Source organism: Astyanax mexicanus, chromosome 14 (assembly GCF_023375975.1).
Source record: "Astyanax mexicanus isolate ESR-SI-001 chromosome 14, AstMex3_surface, whole genome shotgun sequence".
In the NCBI taxonomy this organism is placed as follows: domain Eukaryota; kingdom Metazoa; phylum Chordata; class Actinopteri; order Characiformes; family Acestrorhamphidae; genus Astyanax; species Astyanax mexicanus.
The window spans coordinates 9807483-9820817 of record NC_064421.1 but is presented as its reverse complement, the minus strand read 5'-3'; the positions used below and the strand labels follow the sequence as shown (position 1 = coordinate 9820817).

Here is a 13335-nt window from a genome sequence, read left to right as displayed (position 1 = left end):
GCACCTTGTTCTGGCCACGGAGCTACAGTGGAAACTAGCTACCTTGAGCCACAGCCGAGAGGCAGTACGGCAGTCAAAGGTAACCGCGCGCTAGCCCAAGAGGGGGATCTTTTTCTGGCGTGGGTGAGGGATTCTGCACAACAGAGCGCCGTGTACCACATAAAAATCGAGGTCAGTAAACACAAGCAAAATCCATACACAAGGCGCACTGCATTATAAGGCGCAATGACGATTTTTGGGAAAAAATAAGTATTTTAAGTGCGCCTTATAGCCAGAAAAATACGGTACTTCAAGTTGGTAGCAGCCTTACAGTTGTATATCCTCATTTTCACAAGTACAAATTGCAGGGTGTTGTCTTAAGTTGAATGAGTTTGAAAACTGTCAAGCAGTGTTGCGTGTGTTTTGGGAAGACATCATAGAAGGCATTACCACCACTCCACTGCACTGTCCACTGTGGGTGGTAATGACCAGTGTTATCAGCGGTGTCTGGTTAGAATTGTCCATGCTAACAGACAAGCAACTCTGACAGTAATCACAAAATCTCATTTATTGCAGGAGATCTGAAGGCCAGTATAGGGTTTCTTAGCTTTTATAGGGTACGGCAAAATTCAAGTGGTAGGATACTAGCTTCTGTCCCATGATTTTTGGAATTTTTAAATTTTAGCTTCATACTGGGTTATCCTAGCTGGTCATATATACATTTCTGTTAGATATATTTGAATGAACTGCAAACAGACATGAATTTAAGGGTTAAATTAGATTAGCCCCTGTTTACAACCTCCCAGGTACAAAGTAGTACTTTAGTCGTTGCAGTCGGAGCCACAGAGGGAGGGGCTGCTGTTCAGGTGTGTACTGGTGGGAGTGCAGAAAGACAGTGTGTTGGGCTGTTATGCTTGCCTGTGCTTGTCTGCTGCCAGTGCAGGGTTTCAAGGTGTTCATTGGGAACCATTATGCCAGCACCACCCCTGCTCTGCCACACAAACTGCAATCAGGCAGCTTTAGGTGTACAGGAATATAGATATGTATTAGGACTGGACTGATATATCGATTGGCTAGGGAAGAGTTCTGCAAAGATCATATTTATGGGTCATTCCACCGAATGGGTGCCATTTCTGTCCCCAGGAAATTGAATATCGTCACAGTCCAATGAAAAACACTTATCTCCACTTTTGTAAGTTTTTAGTTTACTACATAATTTGAACAGACAAAGTGTCCCTTAAACTGTGCCAAAATTTCTTGATGAACGGACCAATAGAAACTCTTCAAAATGACCTGAAATAAATTATTTTTTACATTGACTTCCATTGAAAGTTTACAAGGTTTTTTCTCTCTCCTGTAAGATATCTTATCTCTCCTGGAGATAAGTGTTTTTCATTGGACAGCAACAATATGTATCAATGTGCACACAAAATATGTATTAGTAATTTTATTATTAAACGTAGTGTCTTGTTCATTGACCTAACTGCAAAAGTATGATATGTATTTTTTAAAAGTATATAAAAACTACTTAGAACACAAAAAATAGCATTCTTTACCTGTCCCCACTCTCTAACTATAAACTTTACCATGAAATATAATTATTAAAATCCTTCAGAGATGTCATTTTTGTTTAGAAATGCATTGTTATGTGACTCCAAATTCCATCTATGCTTTAAAAATATTTTATTCATAATAAATCTATATTATTTAAGTTAAAATAGACATTTTAGTTCTGTCCCTGAGTTTTCACTCAGTCCTGTTGCCATAACACATTACCCCATCTGGAACATTCTACAACAAGTCACATCTACAGCAGGAAGTGACATCAGTTGATTCTTCCAACAAAATTAAGTTCCCTCATTTGTTTTTCTGTATACTATATTTGATCTTATTGTAACAATGACTGAGGAGGTCAATCTCAACACTCATTCCTGTCAGAGGAGTGAATTTTTTTTCTTGTCGTAAATATCAATTATTCGAACATGCAGTCAGCCATTTCTTTAAAATAAAGACTCCCTTGAGGGAAATTTTAATTAATTAGTGGACTTGCTCATGAACATGCTTTTTAAATGTCCTTAAAGTTTTGAATAGTTAAATATATGTGTATTTAGATTCAGAGTTAAAAATATATAAAAAAGTAAGTTAAATTTGAAAGAGTTTCAACAAGCAAAAGGCATTGATTCAGTGGAATGGCCCATACTACAATACTACCCACAAGCCGCTGGTCCTGACCATTACAACCTTCATTACCCTGTTAACTCAGGGGACGGCTTCGTAATGCCCACACCAGTATAAGTTGTGAGGTGTTATCTGGTGAATGAGGCTGAACATTGGCAGAACATAAATGGGTATGGGTATGGATTAGGGTTAGAGTTTAAGCAAGGCCTGATTGTTGGTGCCAGATGGATGGGACATATAGTTTTGTATGTAATACGGGCATTTAAAATAGGAAATATATCATAGAAGGCATTACCACCACAGTAGACAGTGCAGCAGTGGGTGGTAATGATTGTGGCCAGGCCAGTGTCTTGCTATAAATGTGACTATAAATAATCATATCCCTGCACACACACAAATATCAACCAGGGCAGTGCAACGATCTTTAGCTTCTGTGGAACATGGCAAAAAATAAATAAAAATCTCCACTTGGTGTTGGTATCTCAATACTTTTGAACACGTATTGTGCATCATCCCTAATCTAAACTAATTAATATTGATATTAATTGGTATTAATGATGATACTTTTCAATTCATATTGTTCAGGGAAGGATGTTGGGCTAAATCCATCAAAATTATATTTTTAATTTGTTTTCCTCTGGTGCTAAAAAAGGAAAAAGTCTGAAGAAAACAACTCAAACTTCATCCATATCATTCTGCCAGAACATTTTATAAAGGAGAGGAAATGTTTTTTATTGATCATAATGTGCAGGTTCCCGTCCCTGCCTCATTAGGATTCCGGCTCCCTCAGCAAAACACTGGCATTGCGTCACCTGTTTGTCACCAGCATGAGCCATGAGTGTGTTCATTAGCAGGACTGTTGAACTCTCCTGTTGAACCCTAAACACAAACACAGCACACGCTGAGTGTGTATTTGTCATCCATCCCTGCTTCATTTGCTATTTGGACCTTCACACATTGGCACAGGGTGTGAAGGTGATTCAGTGAGGCGATTCACTGGTTTATCCTTGTTGTGATTCAGTTTTGCTGCCTTGCAGAAGCTGCGAGGATCCAGTTTCAGTTCATTCAGGTTTTTCAAGCACTAAATATAGATGAATAAGCTTCTTTATTCATTTAAACATTCATATAATTCCCTGCTTTTTCTGTCTCTGATCCAGGTGCAGTATGTTATTCAAGGCTACCACAAGAGGAGAGAATACATTGCTGCCTTTCTCAGCCATTTTGGAATGTAAGTTGATCTTCCCTGAGGCTTCAGTTTCTATGCTACTGTTTTTAGCTGTGCTACACAAGTTCTTCTGTCCACTTGTGTAGATAATAATGTGTCACACAGTGAGAAGAACCACATAAACAAGTCTGAAACACTTAAAAGCTCAACATGGACTGGTGATGATTTAGGGCTGCAGTTTGCACAATGCTAATTGATGAAGCGTAAGCTGTCATTAGTTGCAACTTAAGCCGTGTAATGTAAAGGCAAACCTATGGAAGAAAACTTCAGACGTGTCTTGACTGACAGACTGTAGAGTGCCGTAAGTGAAAAATAAAATATAAGTATATACAGCTTTGAAAAAAAAGAGACTACTAAAAATGATGAGTTCCTTTAAGTTTACCAAATTGAAAACCTCTGGAATATAATCAAGAGGAAGATGGATGATAACAAGCCATCAAACCGAGCTGAACCGAATTTTTGCACCAGGAGTAAAGGCATAAAGTTATCCAAAATCAGTGTGTAAGACTGGTGGAGAAGAGCATGCCAATATGCATGAAAATTGTGATTAAAACCAGGGGTATTGATACCACTAAATATTGATTTCTGAACTTAAACCTTTATGAATATGAACTTATTTTCTTGCTTTCTTTGCATTATTTGAGGTCAGAAAGCTCGGCATCTTTTTTGTTATTTCAGCCATTTTTCATTTTCTGATAAAAAAAATGCTCTAAATTACAGTATTTTTATTTAGAATTTGGGAGAAATGTTGTCCGTAGTTTATAGATTAAAACAACAATGTTCATTTTACTCAAACATGTAATTATAAATAGCAAAATTAGAAAAACTCTTATATTTTCCAGAGCTGTATGTAAGTATATAAGTATATACAAAGAAGAAAAGATACAATCATGAAACATGCGTGCCCTGGCAGTCAAAAATAATTGCTGTTATCAGAGTTGGGCAGTAAAACGTAAATATTGTAAAACATTTAAATATTAAAGTATTTAAAATAATCTTCAATCTCCAAATGAGAACAATATTTAAAAATGAATGATGTCTGATGTGTAAGATTCTGTTCTGAGTCTGTTCAACACAGAGCCAGATAGCAGTCCCACCACAGTTCAGTGAGTTTAGTGATAAATTAAAAGGAAAACATGCATATCCTGAATGACTATCTACTAAACGTCAGAAAACAGTTGAAAACACTTCTAAGAACATTAACCCAGTTGTCTGCTCTCACAAATGAGTTTTTTTATTTTCTAAATATGTGTGATTTGAGCCTCAGTCAGCTGCAACAATGTCTGTGCTGTGGTGTGTAGCCTGTTAGCTAACTTATTTAAGCCTAGCTGTCAGGCTAATGAGACCAAACACAACACATCCTGTCACAATTAGCCTTTCTGTTACTCTATCACCTTCCATCTATCAGTCACTTGACCTCACTCTTTCAAACACAAGTTTTTATCATCAGTTCTTGAGTCAGTTAGTCAGTAGTAGCAGCACTGGGATGTTTGATACTAAGCTAGCTGTAGCTAAGCTAGCTGAGCAAATGCTAGCTTACCAGCAGGGCTGCAGAACAAATACAGCTTTCTCTCTGTATAACATCTTAATCAAACTCACCTAAATGCTTATACTGTAACTGAGGGGATCTGAGTATGTTCTTTGGTAAGCAGAATGTTGTCCTGCTAACAAACCTAATGCTAGCAAGATATTCCCTACTGATTTGCAGGACCTAAACATGTATTATATCCAAAAACTTTAATGTGTATTGAATTATTAACCAATTATGTACAATGTTCAATTAGTCTGTGATTATGTAAGACAACTGGATTTTGTACTTGAGGTATGTGATGCTTTTTATGTTTATAATAATGCAGGATAATATTTTAAAGAAAACATAAACACATAAACGACTATGGATTATCTGCTCTACTCCTAGAGCTCACAATACTCCCTGCCCCTGTTAATTCTGTGCACTGCAGTAATATTTTGAGACTGTATGACGTGTATGGAAAAAGTGGATACTGCCCAACCCTAGCTCATTTGATGTTTTTTTTTTTTTTTTGCAATGATATCTGAATATATACCAAAAACCAAAAAGTTCAATGGGAAATCAAACGGTGATCTAAATGAAGTGCTTCCCACACATTCTTCACTGCTGTCCACACACTGCTTCTGCCCACACTCCCACAAGTTCTCGATGGTGTTTAAATCGGGTGATTGTGTTGCCAAAACATCTCTTGAACTTCCTTAGTGTTCTCAACCCACTCCCTCAGCTACGTATTGAATGATGTGGCATTTTAACAGTACAACAGTACAACACAATACATTAAAAACTAGTTGGCAAATAATTTGTTGTGATTTTAAACCAGATTCCTCAAACATCTGAGCATTTTTAAAAAGGCAAGGGATAGTGCTTTGTAAATTGATCATGATGTGGAATGCCAAATGTATGTTGTGAGGTGTTATCTTGTTAGTGATGCTAACTGCAAGTCATTGTGATTAATCAAGTTAAGAGTTTGAGCAAGATCTAACAGTGGGTGTCAAATGAATATAGAAATTTCAAAAGTTTTCCAAATTAGGTTTTATTTAGCATTCCCAGATACACAGTGTCACATAAATACTGGGAATGCATCATAGAAGGCATTACCACCCAAAGTGGACAGGGCAGTGGATTGAATTGATTGTGACCGGCAGTGTCTGGCTGGAATTGTCCATGCAAACATACAAGCTACCGGGGCTCCAAGTGGTCCAGCGGGCTAACGCTCCCATATGATCAGGAAATATGGGTTCGAATCCCGTTTATGTAGCTTGCCATCAGCTGCCAGAGCCCTGAGAGAGCACAATTGGCCTTGCTCTCTCTGGATGGGTACAGTAGATGGTCCTCTTTCTCCCCACATTACTCCAAAGGGTGATGTTGATCAGCACAAGGCTGCGTCTGTGAGCTGATGTATCGGAACTGTGTCGCTGTGCTTTTCTCCAAGTGCGCTGTGATGCTACTCTGCAATGCTGCTTTAGCAGCAGTTTGAAAAGAGGTGGTGGCTGACTTCACATGTATCGGAGGAGGCATGTGCTAGTCTTCACCCTCCTGGTGTTGGAGCATCACTAGTGATAGGTGGAGTCCTAATAAGTGGGTTGCGTAATTGGCTGTATAAATTGGTAAGAAAATGGGAAAAAATTAATAATAAAAAAAATAAATATTGTTTTATATATATATATATATATATATATATATATATATATATATATATATATATATATATATATATATATATATGTGTGTGTGTGTGTGTTCTCATATAATGTTGCTGTTTGTTCTGTAGATTTTCTCACCTTTCTAAACCTAAAATATTTAATATTTGTATTTTTCTGGGGTTTTTTTTTCCTCCAGGGGGGTTGTTGAATATGATGCTGTAGGCTTTACTAAGCTCACTCTTCTGCTCATGTGGAAAGACTTCTGTTTCCTGGTTCATGGTGAGTGTTTGATGACCAAACACACACAAACACATACACACACACACACAACCAGAATGTGGCCTCATCTCTAAACACAGTACTGGTCATGATGCATCATTCTCACTACTACTCCCAGTCAGTGCTTCTCTCCTGTATCATTTTCCAGGCTTAATTCCAAGTGCTGCTTTCACTTTCTGCTGCGGCAGTTCTGGTTCAGTTATATCTATACATCATCCGTGTGGGAGCAGGGAATGTGATTCTTTCTGTTTCTTTCTCTGTCACTCCTGCAGTGGACCTGCCTCTGTACTTTCCCCGAGACCAGCCCACACTGACCTTCCAGTCCATCTACCATTTTACCAGCAGTGGACAGCTTTACTCCCAGGTTCAGAAGTCCTACCCCTACAGCCCACGCTGGGACGGCAATGAGATGGCCAAGAGAGCCAAGTAAGCATGACGTTAACCCTCTAGTGCTGCTAAAGTTTCACTAAAACTGTACTTAAAGAGATCATTGTTGACCCACTTACAAATCCATTGGTGGGAAGTGGTGGCACAGCGGTTAGAGCACCAGCCCCTCAACATCAAGGTTGTGGGAGTTTGAAATCCTCGGTTTGGTGGACAGACCTCCACTGTTGGGTCCTTGAGCAAGGCTCTTAACCCTCACTGCTCTCTGGGTTCCACAGCAATCTTTTCTCAGCGCAGACTACCAATACTGGCACCAATACTGATACATAAACTGCAAATAGTGGTCAATACCCTATACTGATCCAATACCATTGTTGAATTAATACATTTTATGGAGTCATTAGAATTGAATTAAACATTATGTTACTATGAGTCTGTGAAACAAAATACACACACATTAAAACATACAGCTCTGGAAGAAAAAAGAGACCACTTTTTAGTTTATTAAATTATTAGTTATCATGGTTGTTTTATTCTATAAATAACTGACAACATTTCTCCTAAATTCCAAATAAAAAGTAAACATAAAACTGAAAACCTCCACCACTTCACACTGCTTTTGACCTTATGCCACTTCTGTGCAAAACAAATCAAGCACTTGTGACCACTTCTGACTTGTGATCATTCATTTTCCTCCTGTTTTTTATAGTGGGATTCAGGTCTGTTAACTTATTCGAAATGTAAGTCAGCAACCACAGGATGACATCAAGTGACCTACAAAAAGAATGGCAAATGTCAGCAGGAGTAAAATGCATGCACTGAACAGTTGGAAAGAGGTTCCTAGAGGCAGCACTCAAGCTTGACTTTTTTACACCAGGAGGGACAACAGAATGTCCCCCAAAAGCAGTGTGTAAGACTGGTGGAGAGCATGCCAAGATGCAATCCGGGTCATTCCACCATATATTGATTTCTGAACTCTTCTTGAGTTAAAACATTAGTATTTTTGTTTCTAAATGAATATGAACTTGTTTTCTTTGCATTTTTTGAAGTCTGAAAGCACTGCATCTTTTTCACTTTTTTAAAAGTGCTGTCAGTAGTTTATAGAATAGAACATCAATATTTATTTTACTCAAAAACATCAATGTTCATTTCGCTGTTAAAGAAAATGCCAAGTGACACACTGATTGGTTTATTTCATGTTACGCCCAAAACATACCCATGATTAATTAAGAGAATTAGTACATGCTTTTTATGAGTTTCAAGCTGTGCAGGGTGTTGTTTTTGCGCCGTCATGATAACAAAGACACACCGACACGCTCTAAATTAAGCAGAGTGATCCGCAATTGACCAGGGCAAGAAGTGGGTTGGCAACAATGCTAACAGCTGGCCTCAGCCCAGATAATCCACAGTGTTAACAGACACAGCATTATGGCCTGACCTCAGTGGGTTTCAAGAGGTTTAACTGCAATGCTAACAGCCAGGCTTTGCTGGCTTGGAGCTGCAATGCTTACAGATTTTCTGAGCTGGATTACTCACTGATAGTTGATAACAGGTCGATATTACAGTTTTGCACAAATGTTTACTGTTTGGTATAACGTGTGTAGGTATTGTCTTTCTCTGTTTCTCTGATCCTGAGTTATAAAAACTAGAATACTTGCATATAGCTGCCCACAGTGCGGGCATTGAGTTATGTGAATGGCTTATAATTCAATAGATTGACCATAGAACGGTCTGATACACGATCCTGCTAAATTTATTTAATATTGGTACAGATACCTCCCCTTATTTAGGATTAGATCTCCATTATTCTCCTGGATGTGTGGATATTTCAGACAGTGGTACAGACAATTCCTCACCCCATAATTTCCTGAACTTTATTTATTTTATTTTTTTTGCCACATGCACACCTTGTTCCGTGTACTCTTGTTTGATGGCCTCAGTCCTCACCTTACCTTCACATGTTCCAGTTCTTCCTGTCGTCATCCTGGCCTGCTGTGTGTGTGTAAAGCTGGAGTTCACCCACCATGTACAGTGAAATGTTTTCTCTTACCTTTGGCCTGTACGAGCAGCCACACCTCGCTGCTGGAGAGGGTGATAAATACTGCAGATAATGAATTCCCAATGTTTGGACTGTGGTTTCCATAATAGCGGGTCCATATCTTATCATACTTTACCAAAATAGATTTTGTAGAGTCCGGATGACCTATGCACTTAATTGCTTTCAGACGTATAGGCCAGCATTGGTCTGTGTGTGTGTGAGTGTGTGTGTGTGTGTGTGTGTGAGAGTGATTTACTAGGACTGATTACACTCATCAGCCATAACATTAGGACCACCTGCTAAATATTGAGTAGGATCTCTTGTTCTGACATAACAGATCTGACCAATCCAGGCATAGATTCCACAATACCTCTGAACTCTGACCTTTATTATTATTTTTTTTTTCCTGGTTTTACCACATCACCTTCAAAAACTGACTGTTCACTCACTGCCTAATATGTACAGGGGTTGGACAATGAAACTGAAACGCCTGTCATTTTAGTGTGGGAGGTTTCAGGGCTAAATTGGAGCAGCCTTGTGGCCAATCTTCATTAATTGCACATTGCACCAGTAAGAGCAGAGTGTGAAGGTTTAATTAGCAGGGTAAGAGCACAGTTCTGCTCAAACTATTGCAATGCACACAACATTATGGGTGACACACTAGAGTTCAAAAGAGGACATATTGTTGGTGCACGCCTTGCTGGAGCATCTGTGACCAAGACAGCAAGTCTTTGTGATGTATCAAGAGCTGCGGTATCCAGGGTAATGTCAGCATACCACCAAGAAGGACCAACCACATCCAACAGGATTAACTGTGGACACTGTAAGAGGAAGCTGTCTGAAAGGGATGTTCGTGTGCTAACCCGGATTGTATCCAAAAAACATAAAACCACGGCTGAACCCAAATCACGGCAGAATTTAATGTGCACCTCAACTCTCCTGTTTCCACCAGAACCACAATAAATGATAGCGGTCTAAAGTCAGGTGTTTTAATTTTATTGTTCAACCCCTGTAGATAACCCTTCTTTACACAAGCCACTGTAGATTAAGATACATAGTGTTTTACACTTATTATTCACATGGTCATTTAAACAGCATACTATATTTTTTTAGATTGGAGTAAGAATCTAAAAATCTGATTAACAAATCTAAAATAGAGAGCTGGATTTCAACTCAGTAAGAGTATTTTTTTGCAGTGCATATAAACTCCTAACTGGAACACTGTCAGATTTCTCAGTGTGAACATGTGAAAACAGGCCGTGGTAGCGGAAGTAAGTGAGCACAACACCCGTGATATATAGCTGAAACTAAAGGATTTAAATAATCTTCAACTTCTTGGACTTCAGAAATCAATATTTGGTGCAATAACCCTGTTTTTTAATCACAGTTTTCATGCATCTTGGCATGTTCTCCTCCACCAGTCTTACACACTGCTTTTGGATAACTTTAAGCCACTCCTGGTGCAAAAATTCAAGCAGTTCATTTTGGTTTGATGGCTTGTGATCATCCATCTTCCTCTTGATTATATTCCAGAGGTTTTCAATTTGGTAAAATCAAAGAAACTCATCATTTTTAGGTGGTCTCTTATTTCTTTTCCAGAGCTGTTTTTCCAGAGCTTATTTCTTTTACATGATGTTATGTCATGTTGTATTCTGTGTTTAGTCAAATTATGTTGAGTTTGTTGAGTCAAACTGACAGACGTTCTGCAGTGTTCAGATTATGAAGTGAAAGGAAATGCTTGCAATAAGAAATTTGGGAATGGTTAACATGCTCTTACACTTACACACATCAAATACCAATGTGTCCTTTAGAAATGTGCACAATGCTCACCTCTCTCTCTAACCTCTCTTTCCCTCTCTCTGTTTCTCTCTCTATTCTTAGAGCCTACTTCAAGAGTTTTATCCCTCAGTTTCAGGAGGGAGCCTTTGCCAATGGAAAACTATGAAATTGAACAAAACAGCGGAAATGACTGCAACGAAAACAAATAGCTGCTCAAACCAGTGCTGAAGAGATGACCGTGAACGAGGACACACAATGAAGAGAATGTAATTTACTGTCCTTCATGTTCGAGTTACCACCACGGCCGCTCTATTTACTGTTCAGCACTGCAGAGTCTAAACGGAGCTCTGTTTACTAAACAGACTCAGGTGAACTATTGGGAAACTGCGGTGTCACTAATGTACTGTTCCTTATTACTCCAACAACTCGGTGGTAGAAGCTTCTGTTTTTCTTTTATGTTCAAGTGTGTGTAAAAAAAAAAAGTGTTTAAATGTAATTTTTTTTTTATTAGCATCTCTCAATGTTTTTGCACCATGTCTGTTCTCCTCGTTTGAGAGAGATAGAATAAATACATTTCCCTCTCTTACCTCGTTTCTCATTACTTTTTTTTTAGGTAATGGTTTATTGTAGTGTTGGACGATATGACTTCAAATCAGTATCGTGGTTAATGATCAATGGGCTACGTCATTTTTCTTTCTTACAGCTGCTTGAGTTGCTCAAATGGCTCTGTGTTCGAGTTATTCTCCATGATGTTTCCATGTCAGACACTGGACAGTGTTGGGTCACATGACTACATAAATAGTAGCATGTTTTTAAGGGAACAAAATTATGAATAGCTGCCAAAATTATTATAGTTGATTAGCAAGATGAAGCCAGTTATGTGTGGTACAATTATGTTTAAACGTTGCAACTGCATAAATTATCCAAGCAGGGCCAATAGTGCTCTCTTGGGCTCCGGTAAGTACTTGAATGACATGTCAAAAGTCATGGGACAGGAAATAGTCTCATGTTAAGTACAAAGTCAGTGCAGTGTTTTCCCAGAAAATCTTACAGCACTTTATGCTTCCCTCTGCTGTCAACTTTTTGTGGAGATGCAGATTTAATTTTCCAGCAGGATTTGGCACACTGCCCACTCTGCCAAAAGTACCAGTTGGTCTTATATAATATTCTAATTTTCTGAGACAATGATTTTTGTAAGACATAATCATCAATCTGAATGATCACTCTGTGTGTAATACATTTATATAATATATGAGTTTCCTTTTTGAACTGAATTACTGAAATAAATTAACTTTTTTTAATGATATTAAATTTTTTTGAGATGCACTAGTATATGTTAGAGATGTTACTAGTATATGTTACTCTGATCTTCATAGTATTATGTTATATGGTATAATGACCAGATTATAATATATGAGCCAAAGGGCACCAAGAAAGGCGATTGCTAAGTGTAAATTTGTAACACATAATTTTTTTCTGTGATTAATCAATCAAAATGAACATGTTAGAATGACAGCCCTAGTTAAAACAGTGCTTTTTCATTAGAGTAGCTTTAGTAATCCTGGTATTCGGGGGCGGGCCGGGTATGTGGGCACTGCAGCAGAAAACAGATGTTTAGAAAATTAAAGGGGAATATTATTTTCTTTGCAGTGAAAGAGAAAGACTGGTGGTGCTCAGAGAGGCACAGCTTTTTGATCATGTCATGAAGCTCTGTGCATCTGTGTGTGTGCATGTAAAAGTGGGTGGGTGTTTGTGTTTTTTCTTATCAGATTTTGAGCCCATTTGAAAGTGTGTGTGTGTGAGTGTGTGTTCTGCCTTTAATTGGAAATGTGGTTAAATCTGAGTGCTTTTTTTTTTCTTCTCTTTTTTTTGCAAGTCTCAGTGCTGATCATGCTGTTATGAGGTGTGAAGATGTGTGAACAGCAGAAGAGATGAAAACTCTTGTGCTGAGGGACCGTGTGAGCGAAAAGCACACCCAGGCAGACGGCGAGAGCAAGTGAGTGTGTGAGAAAGCGAGTGAAAAGAGAGAGAGAGAAAGATAGAGAGAGAGGGAGAGAGAGAAGCAGCGTGTGCTTGCTTGTTTTTCATCATTAAGCACGGGGGTCATTGTCAAGGGTCTTTGCTGGCCCGGGGGCCGGCCTACTGCTATATTTATTGTTGGTAATGTAGCAACTGTCATGTCTAATTGAGAACTGTGGCATGAATGTATCTGGGGCATTTAATAGAATCAAGTCTCTTAATAAAAGAATTAAAAGCAAGATTCTTTTAGTCTGTTTTCACTTCCATCCAGGCTTTTGGA

General features: G+C 38.5%; 1 protein-coding gene across 2 annotated transcripts in view; it reads left to right on the top strand.

Annotated features, from left to right (window-relative positions):
• babam2 (BRISC and BRCA1 A complex member 2) overlaps positions 1-11622 on the top strand; it is a 185190-nt gene extending 173568 nt beyond the window's left edge. For both annotated transcript variants that reach the window (XM_022673194.2, XM_022673193.2), the window contains exons 9-12: positions 3315-3385; positions 6753-6835; positions 7108-7261; positions 11139-11622. In XM_022673194.2, the coding sequence (XP_022528915.1) occupies positions 3315-3385; positions 6753-6835; positions 7108-7261; positions 11139-11202 (372 nt within the window). In that variant the 3' untranslated portion in view covers positions 11203-11622. The remainder of the gene's footprint in view (positions 1-3314; positions 3386-6752; positions 6836-7107; positions 7262-11138) is intronic.
• Positions 11623-13335: the final 1713 nt, after the last annotated feature.